The following is a 19,586-nucleotide window of genomic DNA, read 5'->3' as shown; positions in this document are numbered from 1 at the left end:
TCTGTCTAGATGGACTCATCATACAGCTTGAGGTAGGACTTAAGTGCATTTACATACATGTGAAACGTGTAAGCTATGACTAATTTTAACTCACAGGGCAGAATTTAAATAATTAGTTACAAGAAGTCAAACTAAGGGAAAAGGAGGAAAGAGATGGTTAGAGGCAGAGTAGTAAATTGTTCCATTTTTGCAGGTAATCTAAATGCAAACTAGAAGCAACTTATCATGAGAATGGATTTTCCACCATCTGGTCAAATAACAGGGGATTTGTCTAGTGGCAAGCAAAGAATGGAATGATGTGAGAAAGATTAGCGGGCAAGTCCTACAGTTGGCTAAAATGTATTTTGTGCAAACAAGAACAGATGACGCCTTAACAATTACACCTGTCAAAAACTCCAGAAAGCAATCCATCTCTGAACAGCCCAGTTGAAAACAGGCTAGTTCATAACAAAATGAATTTTTTTAAACAATTGCCAGCCATAACAGTTTGATGCATGACAAGCTTAGGAAGTCACATTTCACGTTCAACTGAAACTTTAACTAACTGGACCCTGGTTTTCAGTGATAAGTAAGATATTAAAACCTCTAAAAAGTGTTTAAGTCATATAAATGGTGGCCTTAAAAGTCACAAAAGCAAGAAAATCCAAAATTAGAGATAGAAAGTCTGAAGTAAGAAAATGGCACGGACTCGCCCTTTTATGCCCAGGTATTGCCATTGCCCTAACAAAGTGGATTACTTCCTGGGACAAACATGGCCAGAACTGACTCCCTTGCTGCAGTAATATCAGAAAAGGAGGGAGTGATTAAAGGCTTCATCTAAAATAAGTTCCACTTGGTACTAAAGGATGAACCAAGCACATCATGTTTAGCAGGTGCTTAAAGAATTTTATTTTTGTAGTTACTGCACATAAATGTTGGTCATCCTCTGGAGTTTGCAGGGATTTTTCTTCACTTGTTTTCTTAAGATGCTATTATGAGCATCGCTCATAGCTCAGCCTATTTCATTTCATATTAACACTTACCTCTTTGCACTCGGGCAGTTTCTGTCATATTCCCCAGAGATCCCATTATAAGGCACACAGCTCAGAACCTGATTGGTCAGAGTGGTTTTGGTGATTGTAATTAAATGCATAACAGATAAAAAAAATTTAAAAAAAAACCTACTAGAGATAAACCAACAACCTAAAGATTGCATTAATTTTAAGTTCATATTTTAAAATGTTTAAAATTTAATAAACCATCTTGGTAAGGTATTTCTGAGGATAACAGTGATTCTTAGCCACTCCTGGAGACTGCATTTTCTAATACAGGTATCTGAACTGCAGACGTTATGGCTATGACATAAAACCTTCATTCAAGAACTTTATTCACAAGCTACTTCTATTTTCAAGTTTTGTGCTGAATTCCAGTTGAAATTTAATTCTTTACTTGTTCCCTTAAATTGTTTTTTGCCTATTTTGAGAATATTTACTTATCAACTCTGAGTTTGAGAAGTCTTGCCACCAAGGAATTTGTTCTCTTTGGTTCCTCAGAGCCAAGGTCAAGGGCTCCAAGAATGACAGTGACCAGTGTTTTCCTGTCTCCTGCTCTCATGGGCATGACAGCTGCATTGATGATGCCAAACAAAATTTCCTGGCCCATAAAGTTCTGATATGGTCATTCAGAGATATCTAAGCAATAAAACATGGGTTGTGGTGTTTTCAAAACAAAAAGGTAGATTTTTTTTTAAAAGCAAAACAAATGAGTATACTAACATGCTACACCAGGTGGCAATGCAGTTAAGAGTTCAAATTCTGCAATCAACTTTGAGTTTGGCAGGTCCCAGCAACTCAGTTTAAGGTGGTACTAGGCAAATTAGTTAATCTCTTTTAAGTTCCGTTTCCTCACATAAAAATGGGGATACCTATAAAACAGCATGCTTAGCAGAATTGAAAGAGAGAACTGTGTAAACTGTTTAGCCGAAAACTCACACAATTACTGTTCAATAATACTAATTGTCCTTATAAATGCCCAGGTTAGCAAACTCACTGAAAGATCAAGTATTTTTAAAAACTACAGGGTGAAAATGACAAATTTCCATTCAAAACAAGTCTTCCACTGTGATCATTTAAAATCTTCCCTCTAATACTTTAATTCTTGCAGATAGGCTATATTCTTTTTATTATTTGTTTGCTATGTTCTTGATAGACTTTTGTTTCATGATAATTTATCATCTGGCATAGTAATTCAATTAATGTAATATTTATTAAAGGATGACTGTACAGTGTAAGACCAGCACCCAGCACAGATGATGAGCTATTGAGGGAACTAGATCCTCCAGAGACAAAATGTAGGGAAGATCATCAGGTTTCAGATATTTGAAACATCACCCTGGAGAACATTCCTACCTGTAATGAGCCTACAAAAAGAAATTCGGTTGAAGACGCTGAAGACATAAGAAGCTTTTAAAAAATCCAAACAGCCAAATCTACTCAAGGACTAAATAAGCCCTGTTCAGTTATGGGGAGTTTCCTGTCACTGCTAATGTTTTGAGCCTCCTGGAACACCCTTGGTCAGGTTCTGGGGCACAGAGAAGACTCAAGTGCTAAACAAAGAAGAGTGGGTTCTTTACTAAGAGGTGACTTTTAACAAAACTTAAGAGTCTGTGTCTCCAATTAGACTTTCCCCTGTAGCTTATAACATACCTAGAGAACTTTCTTAGCACTAATCAAAGTATCCCTGCAGTTCCTATTAACTCTGGAAAGCTAACAAGCCTTACACGATAATAAACTTAAAGGCAAAATAAACAAAAACCTAATAGGATAACTGAGAAAGTATTTGAACATCTAGTCCAATTATACTCCAGTGAATCAGACACAAGGGAGGTAATTAGATGGGCCTCTCTTTGTACTCCTCAGTCTCTTTGAGAGTCCTTGCATTTGTCCATGGGGGGGGGGGGGTACATGTCTAAGTAGTATTCAGGAGCTCATGACTGGAAACCAAATTCAGGAAAGCTATGAAAATTTGAACTCTGCCAGATACTAACAATGTGATACTGAAAAAAGAACACTGATTCTCTGAATCTATAATGATGATAATAAATGGTACTGAGAGCATATTAGAGATAATGTGTAACATTTATCACAGTATCTGAAACAGAGTCATAACCATTCTCTATTAATTCACTCATTCAACTAACATTTACTAAGTTATCTATATTAGTCATTGCACAGGGATACTCATGGATACTGGCTAAATGCTGCCGACACATATCTATGAAGCCCACAGAACCATATGCTAACTGGATCCATACATTATATATCTTTATCACAGAAAGATGACCTCCAAACTCACTCTACATTTGTAGGTCTTAGAAAAGCATTAGGGCCTGAAAGGAGCTTCAGTCCCTTCATCAAAAGGCTCCCTTCTTAAATGTGTAAATACACATCATCTTTATTCCTGCAGCACTGTTACCTCTTGGAAAACAAAAGCAGGAGCACTCAGTACTTAAAACTTTCATCCAGTAAGTGCTGGGACAGATTTTCAAAAACCTATCACACACTGTGAATTCTTGGCCTCATTCTGAGATCAGTGTACTCAGCAAAGTATGCTATTTAACACTGTGACCTCTTTTTCCTCATTCATTTTGGACTCTTGCAAGTACTGCTGAAGCATAATGACTGACAAAATTATGTCAGTACATACCTAGAACTAGACAAGCAAACCAAAGATAATAAAATGTGAGTTTTACATGGCTGGAGGCACAGTCTTCTTTGGAGCTAAAGTGCATTCCCCCAAAAGACTCGTGTTCAAAGATGGGGCTTTTAGAAGGTGATTGGATCAGGATGGCTCTAAATCATCAGTGGATTAATCCATTGATGGGATTATAATTTTATAGCATTATTGGAAGGTAATGGAGTGGGTCCTGTGGACAATACCTTGGAGACTATATATTATGCACCACTCTTCTCTCTCCCTCCTGGTTGCCATGAGGTGAGCAGTTATCAGTTGCCATGCGTTTCTATCGCAAGGTCTCTACCTTGCCACAGGCCTAAAAGCAATGGAACTAGCTAACCAAGGACTGAAGTTATTCTCAGGAATTTTGTTCACAGCAGCACAAAGCTAACACAGGTGGGTAGAGATCAGCAGGGAAATGCAAACTGATAGGAGTCTTCCTATGGTCAAGGTACGATCCTAATTGCACTAACACTGATTGGAAAGGCACAGCCTGAATTCAGAGACCTGCGGAGAATGTGAGAACACTTTTCAGTGTAAAATATCTACTATCATTATCATGTGCACCATTGTACATGGATCTCTATAGTGCTTATGAAACTAGGAGCACTTCCTGGAATCAGGGCCAACACTAAGAGAATTATGTGAACGTGTATCACGTTATGATGACTACTCTTTGAGCAAGAATAACTTTCATTTATATAATTCCTGACAACCTTCAGAATGACTAGAACAACGGGCCAGGCATTGTATTAATATGTTAATTTTAAAATGAAGACACTATGATTTAAAGCAATTAAGTCATACAATTAATAGATGTATACAGCCTCATTTTCAGATAAGATCTTTTAACCCCAAGTTTACAGTGTTTTTTTTTCCAAACAACATCAAACTCTCTAAAAGGACTCCTCACAAATAAATTCTATTATAAAGAAAATCTATCTGCAATGCAAATAATCATCTCTAAATTATTCCAATTTCATAAATCTTTTTTCATTAATACAGAGTATTCTACACAATGAATATCCTATACAATACAGTATCCTATACAATTGTATCCTATACAATTCCAGACGGACAGCTTTCAGAGCAGAAGAAACACCTAGGAGGAAACTGCACTTTCACTGAAGAAATTAAACTCAGAAAGGTCAAGGCACATGACAGACTGCACCATGACCAGGAGTACAGTGCTGGGCATAGATTCAGAAACTATAAGTGTTTCTAGGCAACATCCTCTACATTTAATAACACTACTAGGAAGTATTCAACACAGAACTTTTCAGTGATCAAGAAATCTCAGTATTCATGTAGGAAGGCTGTCTTAATCATCTGCTACTATTCTGTTTTTATTCTTAAGAATTTTTTTATGCTTTCTCCTTGTCCAATCACATGTCCAAGGCTCATCAGAAATAGATGCAAATCATTAAACAGCTCCAAATTCATAAGTTAAGACTCACTCAAATTTTTACTCCATGATATTAAGATCTCTGGTGACCATGAAATTTCTTCAAAAAACTATTCTGTCCTGAATGAGAAAGGACAACAGTATGCACAATGGGGATTTGGGTTTTATGGGATGAATGGCACATTTATTAGAGATGCACAGATTGGATGGACAGGTAAGAGGAATAGATAGGTATCAAAATATATGGTGCATGTTTAAGGTTTCAAAAATCTATTACAGAAAAAGATGCACTGCCATTAATCTCTCAAAATACTTCCCCTTCCTCTGAACACACTTATTCCATCATTTTTGCCATTTTCTCAATCGGTTCTGGAAGCCTTCCTTTGTGAGTGTCTTGGTGAAGTGTGATCAAAGATAGAGTCAATGCTACTGCTGATTGTTACCCAATGGAAAATCAGGCTCTTAAAAACATTACAGTATGTCTTAATCCACCTTATTTACTGGGCCTGGCACCATGCAACTTATGGCTCTTTCCCAAAGTCAAACTGACCATAAAATATAAGCATTTTGAATTGGTTCACAACATCGAGGCAGGCACAACATCACAACAAAAGACATGAAAAAATACTTCCCTAACTGCTTCAGAAAGTGGCAAGAACAATGGGTTAGGTGTTGTATGGTCAAAGCCAGGAGCAGTATTTTCAGGAGGATTAATGGCAGTGTGTATGTATGTATGTATGCATGCATGCATATTTAGTATTGAATCCAAGGACCTTGTGCCAGCTAGGCAAGCAGTCTACTTCTAAGCTACTTTCCTAGCTCCACAGTCTCTCTCAGGTAGCACACCTAGAACTAGCCTTTGATTCTTTCTTTCCCTCATCCTCCACTAGCAAGAACTTACCAAGCCTCTTTGAATTTGACTTCTACTTATGTTTGTAAGTCCACTTCTCTTTAACCAATGTCTTATGCATACTTCAAATAAGTTGTCTTATCCAGATCACTACACATTATTGGCTTTAAACTTATCTTCCTTCACTCCATCAGTCACGCCATGAACAAAATAAGGCATTTCATTGTGGATCTAATTAGATCATTCCACAGTTTGAATATATATAACATGGGCCAAAAGGGCCATGTGTTAAAGGATTGGTCCCCAGACTCTGGTACTCTTGGGAGATAGTAAAAACTTTTAAAGAGATTCAGCCTCTGGAATTCTACTACAGAAGAGGGTGGAAGTCCGTGGACATTCCAGTGTGAGGGGAGCAGCTTGTTCTACCACTTGCTCTCTGGAATACTGTGCCATGTCCTCCTCTACAAACCCCCCCAAAAAGGGGCCAACAAACCTCCCAAGTGGAGCCAAAATAAACCTTTTCTCCTTATAAATTAATTATCAAAGTATTTGTTACAGTAATGGAAAGCTCACACAAATCATTACCACGCAGACTCTCCCCAGAACCACACTCGGCACACAAGACTCATCTTGAGCTGCACATGCCTATTCCTACAACTACACCCAACATCATTCTTTCTCACCTACTCCTTGCTAGTCATTCCCCACACTCTACATGCCTGCTTGTCTTTACACATGACATTTTCTCTCCCACACTGCCTTGACTTTTACTTTCCCAGATGATTTGCATGTACTTTTTAGGACTTACCTAGTTTATGAATTTAAGTGGCCCAGAATCAAAAAGGACAGCATATTATTCTTCTGCTATAAAATTTGCTCTACCATTTTGTTGTCAGTTTTCTATTATGCTATGAATTCTAGTTAAAGAAAGTCTTCACATTTTAGAATTTGATTCTAAAACTTGTTCAAAAGCTAACAAGACAGTAAGTATGTACAGAGAATGGTTCTATGATTGTATCTTTATAGCTCAGATTCTCAATGTCTAAAATCACCATTCCTTGAAGGATTAATTCAAACGATGTCTATAGCTTAGGAACATTCATCCCAGCTCAGCTCAGTTTTTCTTTTGTATAGCCTAAAAGCTCTGGAAATAAATGTACATTCCCAAAGCAATATTCCATTTTCTACATAGTCTTAAGATCTAAATAGAGGTTCTTTATTAAGCCTTACCTCAAATCAAGAGCTCATCAAGAAACTTTTCTCTGTAACTGTCTTGCCCAAGTGAATTAAGATTAACAACTTTCTCAAGTTAAAAAAACGAAATTCTGAAATAGACTGTCTCACTTCATCTATACAAGATGTCAACATAATGCAATATAACAATATATTTCTGACCACTAATAAAAATGCATGTATACTAACATAGTAAAGAGATAAATAATGTCTAGACTTTGGGTCACTTACTAGATGTATTAGATCAATTTTTGAGAGTGATCAAAAATGAGAAATGTAAATGCTCTGAAAATATTAACATACAGGAATACTAAACAACAAATCACAACTTAGGCTTTCAGATTAAAGAGGCTAAGAAGGGTTACAAAATGCTAAGTTTCTCTGGCCAGTCTCAGAAATAAAAATACACATGGGCTAAGCCATGAGTATAGCTTTGTGGTAGAGTACTTGCCTAGCATGTACATGATGTTCAATTGGATTCCTAGAACTACCAAATAGATATATTGTGAACTCAATCCATTTGATCAGGAGACTGAGGCAGGAGCCCTGTCACATCATCAAGACAGCTTGGGCTACATAGTGAGTTCAAGACCAACCTCCACTACAAAGCAAGGGCCTATAACAAAAAGAGTAAAAAGAATGATCTTTGATAAATCACACTAAATTAGCAGCAGTGACTATGTAATGTTGATCATCTTGTTATTAAAACTAACGTTACTAATGACAATGGGTTATAGAAAAATTTTCTGTTCCACAATCAATTATCATTTCAATCTTTTAAATAAATGATAAAAAGAAGCAGTATGTTTGTTATCTCTAATCTCAGGCTTGGATGCTAGTGGCACTAATACTGATTTGATCCAAGTACCTCATTAGTTTTGTTGTCTGTGAAAATACTACAAATAAGTCAACATGAGAAATATATCATGCTGTTAGATGTAGGAAATAAAGGATACTGTAATAGGACAATTATGTAAATTGTAATAAGGCAATGAAGTAAATTATTAGGAGATATCCCTTTGGATATGTAAACATTTTCATCTGAAAATTTAGGGAATTTTTAAATTTTTTACCAATGTTTTATAATAATAAAATTTTTAATCTGTACTGCTCTGAAATTATTTACTGGAATTGGGCATTTACGATACTTTATATTTAATGATCATGTACTATGTTAAATGCTTTTTTTCCCTTTAAATTCCAATTAGAGTTAATAGCCCTTGTCATGTTGCTCTGTTTTAGGAAGAGAAGTAAACAGGTAAAATCACAAGTAATCTTGACACATGTATTCTATTCATTATAACAATTAAATTTACAGAGTTAGGCAAATGCTCTGGAGAATCTGCTTCTTCAAGTTTGATTTGGGTGGAAGCCAAAACATTTCAGCTTTGGTACTCAGGAGTATTATTTAGAAGATAAATTGCCTGATATCAGATTTTGGAAAAGGTAGAATTACCATCAAGTCTTGTTACACAACAATTCATTGCAGAGAATATATCCTGTATTATTAAGTTTTGCTTATCATAAAAAGGATTATTACTAAGGACAATTTAATTGGAATAAAATATCACTGAATTATAGTTTAGTGTAGCATTTCAATAATAAATAGACCACCTTCTTCTCCTTGAATAAAAAAGTTTTATTTTGAGGTTACTGCTAGTATGTATTATATATTTAGAAATATGTTCTTATCATAAATCTTTTAACACTAAAGTAGGTGGGCCAACTAATAGGAGAGCTTCAGTATTGATCTTCCACTTCTTTTGAATGACAAAAACAGTTTCAACTTTCAGTGTGGCAATTTCTCAAAAATAAATTTGAGTGGAAGAGATTACATTCAACTAAAACTACATTATGAAGCAGCAGCAGCAAGGTAATATAAAGTACTTTTCTTGGGTATATTTGAGATCTGTACATATTTTCAGTTTCTTTCAAGGTCTTGATTCAACAAGATTTATTAGCACTGTCTTCTTTAAAGGAAAAAATGGTTCTGTATAAAAGTTTGTATTTTTTCTGTCTCCACAACCCACATTTCTGTAACGCACCTGTCTCAAAATAACTGCTATGAATAAAAGGCGTTTCCTAACTTGGTTAAACTGATTTACCACTGAAATACAGCCAGGTTTTACTCTTTTTGTGGAAAAACTAATAATAAAAATAGCATACCTTCAAATTAGGAACTAAAATTTGAATGCTAAAGTGTCATCAATATAATCCCAATGCAAAGGCCAAGTTCACAATGGTTATATGAAGTGGCATCTTGAAAAATAAAGACAATGCATGTAATGAGGATGAGAGAGGGTATAAATGTGTTTCAAAGTACCAATATTTTGTCAAAGGTTTTAATTTTGCAATGTTTGCTAACAATTTGAAAAGACAGTCCTTTTGTGATACATGCCTGGGAGGTATGAAAGTCTTTGATGACACTTGCTCTCTTCATCATGGACCATATACAGACAACCATATGTGCTTATGAATAGAGGATTCAACACCCAGGACACAAACAGGCTGTCCAATACCACTCTCTTTTCCTTACCATGAACATCTAGTTGGAATAGTTCCACAGGTACTCCCATGGGTTAGTACATCAGGGAGTGTCATACAGGGAGAAATAATGAGAAGCTTCTAATCATATGTTTTCCAGAACACAGGACCCACAGTTAAAGCTGGAAATATTTCTTAAAAATATGGAAATACACCGTAACATAGGCTCTGTCTTTGCTATAAGGTTACAGGTATCGTTCCATGTTTTAATTTACTTTTAAAATTTACTTTCATGTATTCACAAGGAGAAACTATCAAATGTTTTAGAAAATAATGTGACAGTTCATTGGATTTTCAGTTGCTGAACTTTCAAACTTCAAATTTAAATGATTCAAGTTACATCATGTTTTGAAGAAATTATCATGATCACAAAATCCCTAGTTCTTAGAAGAGCCTTAGTCATAGTTCGACTGTGTGTCACTACATCAAAAGTGTCTCTTTTCATTCACCACAGGTACACTGAAGTGTGTATGTTCATACATTTATAAACATAATTTATTCTGTAATTAACTGACCTGTACTTGTCCCAAGGTAACATTATTTTCATTAAATAGAACAATAACGAATCAATAGATTGTTAACAGGTATTAAATTTTATATGACATTATTTGAGCAACGAAAAAATATGGAGTCTATGATATTAAATCTCTACCTTTCAAGTTTTGATATTCATAAAAAATTCTCACCTTCACCACTACTCAAGTGAGCTTTGAACTAGAAGTCAGCTGACTCTGTTTCTGTTTCAGTTCTGCCATGTTTTGCCAGTGCCCTCTTGACAAACTCACTTACTCTGTTTCTTGGTTTCTAAAAGAAACTGGGAATAGTAACAAGCCCTACCTACAAGTTCTGAAGGTCAGGTGTTGGGAGGAAGGATCATTGGAAAAGATAAGGTCTGCGTAAATGCAAAGGGTTATTACAAGCATTATGATTACCTAAATCTGCAATAAGTATGTAAAAACATATTCTCATTCATAATTACATTCTACAAATGACAGAACCAAACTGAGCAAAGATTAGAAAACTTAGTTAAAGCCACATAACTGTGGGTTAGGTGAAGAACACCAGCTTAGGGCTCTAACATTCCTTCCTTCTGTGACTCCACACAACTCATGGAATGAAATAATAAAAGTTATGGACTAAAAATTCTTCGTGGTATGTAGATATATATGTGACATAAATCACTGATACAACATGGCCATTTGGGGAGTACATTTGCCCTTCATCATTAGACAAATTTAATTTCAACATCACTAAGAATGCACCTAAGAAGGACTCACATGTTACTGTTTTACAAAGCATGCTAAATCTGCTTTAATCCTACACCAATTCCAAAATGTTTGGAAAAACCCCACTTCTATCTAGAATTTTTGTTATCCCCTTGATTTCAGTCTGGTAAAATAAAGCAATCCAGTTAGTTACACAATATTTTCTTAAAATATGTAACAATGTCTATTATTTCCTTGAAAGAATAAATTCCTCCATTCAATAACTTCCAGAAGATGACTCAAATGCTATCATATGATGTTTCTACTTCCTCCAATTCAGTTACAGAGTGATTGAAATGAAGAATATCCCTGCAAGTTAATGTCACTTCAAGTAAGTCAAAATCCTAAAGGCCTGACCCTAGAATTTCATAACGAGATCTACTGTAGCAAAATGTATATATATATATATTTTTTTTTATCAAAGTCTTTTCTTTTGTAAGTATAATCTAGTAGTCAAAAATATTCCCACAAGAAAAAAAATAAAGTCTCACATTGAAAATGATATAATAGTGCATCAAACAAAATTCTACAAAGGAAATGAGTAAAATGCAAATATGCCTTGTACTTCCTTCCCTTTTCTAGCAATTCAAACTTAGAGAAATGTAAAAGCCTGATTCCCAGGCCCCAGGCTCCTATGTGCTGCCTGTACATGTACCGTGCCTGCTATTGAAAGTGTTTAATAATGGAGGAGCTTGCACTTTCATGTAATTCATAATTAGAAGACGACTACAACTGCATTATTTAAAATCAAGCCTTTGTTATCGGCACCAGTTTTAGACAGAAGCTGAGAATCATTTGTGAGCTGTGGCAGACCCAGACTGTTCAAAGCAATTGCTGTTCAGCATGAAAGCTGCAATGGAGGTCACGAAACAGGTCAGGAGGAAAGATAGTGTATCGATTTCACACCAGGAATAGAGGCAAAGCGAGGGCCCACTGTTGCTGCATGTGATGTATTTCACTTCAGTTTAAGGCACATTTCATTCCAGTCCAAGAGGGGGTGGGGAGCAAAGGGCAGTGGATTTCTCACTGAATCATGATGAATTCTGGACTTGTGGATTCCAGTAAATATCTCCTTCCTGGCATTAAGCATTTCTGTAGCAGAGTGAATATAATGGAAATTAGGCCTCCATTAGTAGTAAGAATGTACCTTTTAAAAAGGTAACTATGTTACAGGAAGTTCATTTCTTCCATTTATTAAAATACAATAAAAACAAACCTGAATGTAAAAGCATAAAATGTATTTGAAGGACCAGCTCTGTAGAATATCACAATGAGCATCATTTGTACTGTGAGAATGATGCTGCATATCACTCAATGAAAGAAGTCAATTAATAGAAGTAAAACTCTCAGAAAAGAATTTCTAGGCATGGTCTCGTGAGTAAATCTCTTGATGTCACTCATATCCCAATATGTCATTTTGTGATCTCACATTGTACATGTATTTTTTTCTTACAACTCTGAAAAGCCATTCATACTCAGTAAGATCAAAGAATAAATATATACCAAACTTCATGCTGCTTCAAACTGTCCTAAAAAAATCAGTAAACTCTGTTTGTTTTCAATAAATGCCCTTCATTTACACCAGAGATCTTGTACTGTGCCTTAACTATGATCACCAGAATTTTTCTACCTTTTAATTTTAGATCAGTTGGGTGAAAACAGGAAAACAGGATAGCTGGTCGAGTGTTTAGAATTATAAATAACTGAAAATGGGGCAGCCTTGTTCTGTCTTCCTACTAAAGAAAACTGATCTTCCGGTGCACACACTCCACAAGGAGTAAAGCTAATCCGAAACACTACCCAACTATCCCAGAAATAAATTGCTCTTTAATGATGACAGAACTGTCCATTTTTTTAAAATCTAGTTTTAGCACACATAAGATATGTATGTTTGTGTAGGCACATGTATATATATAATTATTTCTAAAGTCTTTGTTTTTCCCATTTAGACAAATATTTTCTCATCCCGGAAAACCAAGATTATTTTAGAAATAGCATAGAGGCATCCTTTTAAATTATTTACATCACTAATCATTATTTGTGTTAATGATTAGTTAGTTTAATTTATATCGACCTAATCATTATTTGTGTTAGACTGATCCCAGGCATCCACGTGACCCTTTCCATTGCTTCCTCTTCCTGTGTACCTCTTGTTATTTTGTGAGGAAATAAAGAAACACTATAGAAATAAAGGAATGAAAGTATATATCTTAATAGAATTTTGAAAAAGTCATGTTAGTCATTAGCAAGCTTCTTTTCCCAGGAGGAAAACGCTCATAGAATTATCCCAGATGGGAAAACTGACAAGCTCATGTAGAAGGAAGTGTTTTAATGGAGAAGAAAAAATATATTTTTCCCTAACAAGTGAAATTGAAAAATAAGAAAAAGGTATACAAAGACAGGAAAAATTAGATGGAAATCAAAAAACATAAAGTTTCTATATATGGCATGCCACTAATTTTCATACAAAGTATCCAAAAATTCACAACACAGTAATCTATGAGAATAATCAATCCAACCAGTAATGTAAGATGACAATCAATTTAATATACTAAAAAAAACTGTGCTAAAAACTAGCACAGAAACTTACTTATATTTAGGAAATTTGGCTTTCATTTTATCAATTTTTTTCAACTGATTCAAAGGTATCAATCCAACTTCCTCAAGCATTTCATGGAATCTGGTGTTACTAGAAGTAAATTCATTTGGGAATCTTTAATATACATAGTTAGAATTCATTTACCCAACTTATGTTTGACTAAAATAGTAACTTTGAGAAGTTTGGCAAAGTCTCAACCCTCAATTTCATACAATTTGAATTTAAAAAGATTGATGTTTTAATACATACTAGAACTTATACATGCATTAACATTTTTAAAACTTTATTAAGGTAGTTTTCATACTCCTGACATGATAATGGTTAGCTTCTGCTGTGACATTCTCCCCACTCTATACAAGTAACAACAGCTCTGGTATCTATAAAAACATTCTAATTAAAGGTACAGCCATTCAATCTCCATACTAAAAAATATATGACTATAAAGCTAAAAAAATAAAGAGCATGCTACTTCAGAAGTAAAGTTTTAAACCACATCTTTCAAAAGATGGCTATGGCTTTTCTGCAACATAGTAATTGTGATGTCTCAAAGAAGTCTAGGAGTTATGAAACGGTAGCTTGTTGATAGCTCTGGGGAAAAACAAGCCCATAGTACATTCCTAAGAAATTTGTTCAACCCAGGAGCCTGCAAACATCTATTCATTCAATGAACCCTCAAAAGTCTTTCCTGATTTATCAGTAATTGTCTGGCTTTCTTTTTTCTTTTCTTTTTTATATTTTTTACTATTTAATCTGTAAATAGAGTAATTTCTTCCTATGCTACATGACTAGTAATCCTAGGAGTAAATTTGCTACATAGAGAGCTTTATTTTACTTTATAAACCCTCAAATTACCTTCAGAAAAACCTGTCATGTGTGGGTAAGGTAAGTCGTGTGTGATTTACCATGGTAATAAATGCCACATTGTTCTTTATTTTAGATCTAGAGAAAATACAGAATCCAGAATTTTGTTGTCTGCACTACCTTTGCCATTTTGTTCTTTATTCCCTTTTAAGTGCCTAGTGCCATGTTTTTTTTTTTGCCAAAGGTCTTTAAAGTTAGTAACCTACAGGGCCCAAACAGTAGCATCTCTTCTTCATCCCTGAAGTGTCTCTTCCACTACTGGATTGTTGTTTTCTATGACCACCCTGTCCTATCAGGTTGCCAGCAGTTTATGACATACTTTAATAAAATAGTTCTCTCTCTCTCCAGGGAACCAGACCAGAATTTCCAAGTCCTGAGGCCTCCCTACCATCAATGAAGTCACTGCTAGAAATCTAAGTAAAATTATAGCACCCTGCACTTCCCACCTTCTTGGATTCTAATATCTGTAGTTTTCCAGAGTTCTTTCCCTTAGAAGTAGAAGAGAAAAGACAAAGAATATGGCTATCGGATAACACTGGGATCCTTCTGCCCAAAAATCGAAAAAGTCAACTTAAGGGATATAGAGTATAGATTTTTTTTAAAAAAAAAGAATGGCTTCCAAGGCTGCTTAAAAATAATAGGGAAACCATAAGACACTTTCCCTTTGCTTATCCCATGAAGCCAAGAAACAAGACTCCTACATGGCATGTCTATGAAAACTCTACATCCCCTGGGAAATGACCTAACAGTACCAGGAACTTTGATTTGGTGTAAGTGTCCCACCTCCCACCTTCTGTATCTGAAGCCCAGGAGTATATGGATAATGCTAAAGACAGTAAAATATAAAACGTATAAAGAGAAAAACTCACATCCATGAGAAGTCTGTTTAACCTTAAAGTCACGTTGGTAGTCCAGGCAATTCCAAAATATCCCTTGTGTATCATTTTTTTGCAACATAATTGGAAAATGCTGCACCAAGTGATAAAAAAAAAAAGCACTTCAAGTTTCTACCTAATGTAGGCTATATCTTTTCCAAGACCTGAATGGCAAAAAAAAAAAAAAAAAAAAGTATGAAAACTAGTCCTGAAGTTAAAAAAAAAAATTTACTGAGCAGCAACTATGGAGAACTCTGTTATAACTCCAGGAAATTTGAAGATATGAACGACTGAGCTTACAATTTACTTGGGTTGATCAGACACATAGAAAGGTTAAATTCTAATACAACTCAAAATACATAAACTGTGAGAAAAAAAAAAAAAAAAAACACGTTTCTATCTCAGGGCGTGAGGCTGTTATTCTCCAAAAGCATGTCCTAGTCCCATCAAACAGACAAAAATTTGCTTCCAGGTAATAATAACACGAATGAAAACAAATCAAAAAGATCACTGTCAATTTATAAAATGTCCTCTAGAAAGCCCTTGAGTTTTGGTTACCCATTAAGCGAATATTATGTATGCATTAAATAGATCATTTTCCAAGCTTAATTTATATGCAAAATTCACTAAATACATTCAGAAGATAAGACTAACTTTTTAAATGATGCCCTTTCATTAGGTGTCTGCAAAATATCAAAATAACTTATCAGTTCAGTCATTAAGTAAAAGAAATTCATCAGATCAATGTGATTGCATTAAATATAGCAAACCTAACATTCTTTTTCTAAGAAACTGGCTTCTTATAAACCAACAGATGATCTTAAAATAACAACTTTGCCAAATACCCAGAATTCCTGAGCTAAGTTCAAAAACAGTGAATATAGTATTCCTAGGAGGTCCATCACTATGGTCTATGTTGTTCAAGCCCTATCTTCTCCTTGCCTCAGTTTTCTAATTCATGAAATGGGATGATTAAGATGCTCTCTAAGGCCTCCATACTCTGCAATTGCACCAAGAAAGTAACATTTGGGGCTACCAAACTAAATATCATTTTTTCAATTTTTCATCAATAATGTTCTGTCAAAATATTCACGCTAACCCTACAGTGCCTTTTTAAATTAAAATATATGTAATGTGATGAATGAATAGGAAAAATGTTGGGGTGTTGCTAAGGAGTACACAAATTTAAAAGAAGCTTTTTATTTGCTAACTTGTTATTAATGTTTCTTTGCTCACTCAAATATTAATGAAACTATGAAACTCTAACAAGTTTAAAAAGTCAGGTACCAATAATCTATGACCTGGTAATTGCACTCACAGTAAAATATTTATGTGTGGCCAACACTAAGAGAACATGTACAAATAAATTACATATTTCTGTGAAAAAAATCTTTATGTACATATGTATGTGTATGTACATACACTTCACAACATATAAATGTAAAAAGATGCACATTTAAAATACTTAAAATAGCTATATATTCTCTATTAATATATAGTTTTACAAAATAAATTCTAATTTTAAAGACTGTTTCCTTATAAAACTAAGACCAGCTTTATAGCTTAGTATATTGCAAGTGTACCACAAAGTAGAGAGGCAGACAATGACATTTTAATACAACAAGCAAAAAAGTTTGAATTTTTATTTACAATGTCACATATAAATTTTTGGACTGTTTTAACCTAAAATGTATTTTACAAATTTAAACTATCAATTCTACTTTATAGACACTATTGAAACTCCTGATTTTTATTTAATAATTCATAATTTATATCTTGATTCTCTAATAACCTTAGAATAAAAAGGGAAATAAGAAATAAGTATTAATCCCACAAAATACCACTTCATACAAGTTAAAAGAAAGATTTCTATAAACTCAGCACAAAAATGCAGTCATTAAAAACCATTACTTTTATTTTTGAGTAACTGAATGTCTGATTTATATTTATAATCAATTTACAAGTTATGTTTGTTTGTGATACGGCTGGGGATTGAACCCAGGACTTCACATACATAGTCAAGTGCCAAAATACTGAGCTACATCCCCAGTAATAATGTTGTTTTGTTGTTCTTTTCAAATAATTTCTCTAAACATTATTAAACAAATGTAGTTTTACTATATACATAAGGCTCAAAGTCCAGTGAACAGCTGGGCTCACTCTAGCAATATTCTCTTTATTAGTTTACTGTATATTCTTACTATATTAAAGGAATGTCAATACACCAACTATGGGGCCAAAGAAACAAAAATAAGCAAAGCTGTATAATTGGGCAATGTTAGAATGTAACTGATACAGGTGTGGACTGTAAATATAGAAATGTATCCCTAAAATATTCTTATATGGCGTATGATAGATCTTAGTGGGAATGGTCATCTCTTAAACGAACCATTGAACATGTGACACTGTGTATGATCTATTCATTTTCTGATAAGCAATAGACATTAACTGGCTGACAGAATTTAATGAGGACATACACAATATGTAGTGCATATGCATGTATAAATAGCCTATATACTTGAGAGAAATGAAGATATTAAGATACCACAATTGACGATACAATTTTTCTACTTTTCATCAAAATGTTTTAAAATCTACATTTTTCAGTCTACCCAAACATATGAGGCAAAATTACTCCTTAGAGTTCCTATTTGATTTGTCAGTCTATCTTACATATCTAGTGAATACAAATAAGCCAAAACTGCTTAGAGATCATGAATAAAACAAATTATAATTTCCAGTTTGAATTGGGTACATGTAAAATTTCTGACTCAGAATGCACACACACACATGCACACACACAGAGTGAAGATCAAATCACACTTCAAATTTTGTTGTTTTTTTTTAAAGATAAAGTCTTGTTAAATACTTTAGACTAGGCTCTAACTCTATGTATCCCAGGTTCATCTAAAATTTAGGAAGCTCCATCGCCACTCAACCTCGTGAGTGCTGGGAATACAGGCATGAGCCATCACACCTGGCTTTGTTTGTTTGTTTGTTTGTTTATGATCCCCACAAACAGACCATGAGGTGAATATTTGAGTGTAAATAATTTATTGGAGTGAAGAAAATACAGGACAGTGTTGAGGATGTACTACAGAGAAAAGAAGGCCGTCAATAGGATATGAAATGAGCACTGCCACTGTGAACCACTAGAACTTAATCCTACCAAGGAGCTTGGGGAGCCAGTCTAGTCTTCATATCAGAATAATGCCATTCAAGGGGCAAATCTGCTGCTGCACTTATAAACCATTGTAGTCACCGGAGACTGAGTTAATTCCCTGGCAGGGGCTTCCACTGCCAGAGAAAGCTCGTCAGCAAGAACACTAGCAGTTGGAAGTCAAGTTGTTGTTACAAATCCCATGTGCTCTGCTGTTCTGCTTTGCCATTGCTGATATACACTCAGAATCTCCACAAAGTCCTGCAGACATGCTGCCACCCTTACGGAGGCCTTCATTTCCTTTTGCCTTGCATGTCCTAAGCACATTCTAATTGATGTTCTCATGAAGCTACTCTCTCCATTTCATCTATGCATCATCGTCAAGTTAATCTTTACAAAACATGGTTCCAGTACGTCATTGCTTTGCTCAAAATCCTCCAATGGTTTCCCTTTTATCAGCAGAATTCAGCCAAAACATTTTAGTCTGGCTCTTTTAGTCACATCATGTGCTCTGCTCTTGCTTTTATCTTGTTTTCTGGTCACTGTGAGCTGTCACTATTCACCTGAACACACTTTTGTCCTTGTTCACATCTTACTCTTCAATGGAGAAAATTAAGATTTTATCATACTCTATTCCAAAGGTCACCTACAGTTGTCTAAGGAGATGAGTCTTCCTGTGGAATTTCCTTACAAGCCCCTTCTATATTTTCACACTGTATGATTACCTTCTCACATCTGGCATTTATTGGGTTTGGGTCTATTTATAGCCAGTAACAATCTTCACTCTCCCTTACACTCTCAGTTCTGCAAGATCAATCTTTTTGTTTAGTCACTTTGCATTGCTTACCATGCCTAGTACAACTTGGGAGCATAGAAGAAATGTTCAGAAAATACACAGTGAATTGAAATTGTAACTGCAGAAAGGTGGTATTGTGTCATAAAAAGGAAACTAAAGTGGAGTCTGGACATCTCAGCTGCAGCCATAACTAGGTATATGACACTGGCAATCATCTAACCATTCGGTATCTTGCCTTGTCCATTAAACTGAGTAATAAACTGCCCTTTGCTGAACATTTCACA

General features: G+C 34.8%; 1 protein-coding gene across 18 annotated transcripts in view; it reads right to left on the bottom strand.

Annotated features, from left to right (window-relative positions):
- Positions 1-19,586, bottom strand: part of Npas3 (neuronal PAS domain protein 3) — an 815,093-nt gene that overhangs the window by 712,091 nt on the left and 83,416 nt on the right. For 8 of the 18 annotated variants that reach the window (XM_063246619.1, XM_063246573.1, XM_063246577.1 and 5 more), the window contains exon 1: positions 1,023-19,586. This exon is cut by the window's right edge. The exons of the other annotated variants lie outside the window; for them this stretch is intronic. In XM_063246619.1, the coding sequence (XP_063102689.1) occupies positions 1,023-1,210 (188 nt within the window). In that variant the 5' untranslated portion in view covers positions 1,211-19,586. The remainder of the gene's footprint in view (positions 1-1,022) is intronic. 18 annotated transcript variants of the gene reach the window in all.

This window comes from Cavia porcellus, unplaced genomic scaffold, assembly GCF_034190915.1.
Source record: "Cavia porcellus strain 051 isolate PalLab524CR breed Dunkin Hartley unplaced genomic scaffold, mCavPor4.1 scaffold_1, whole genome shotgun sequence".
Classification (NCBI taxonomy): Eukaryota; Metazoa; Chordata; class Mammalia; order Rodentia; family Caviidae; genus Cavia; species Cavia porcellus.
Note: the sequence above shows the minus strand (reverse complement) of the source record. Positions and strands in the feature narration are given on the sequence as shown.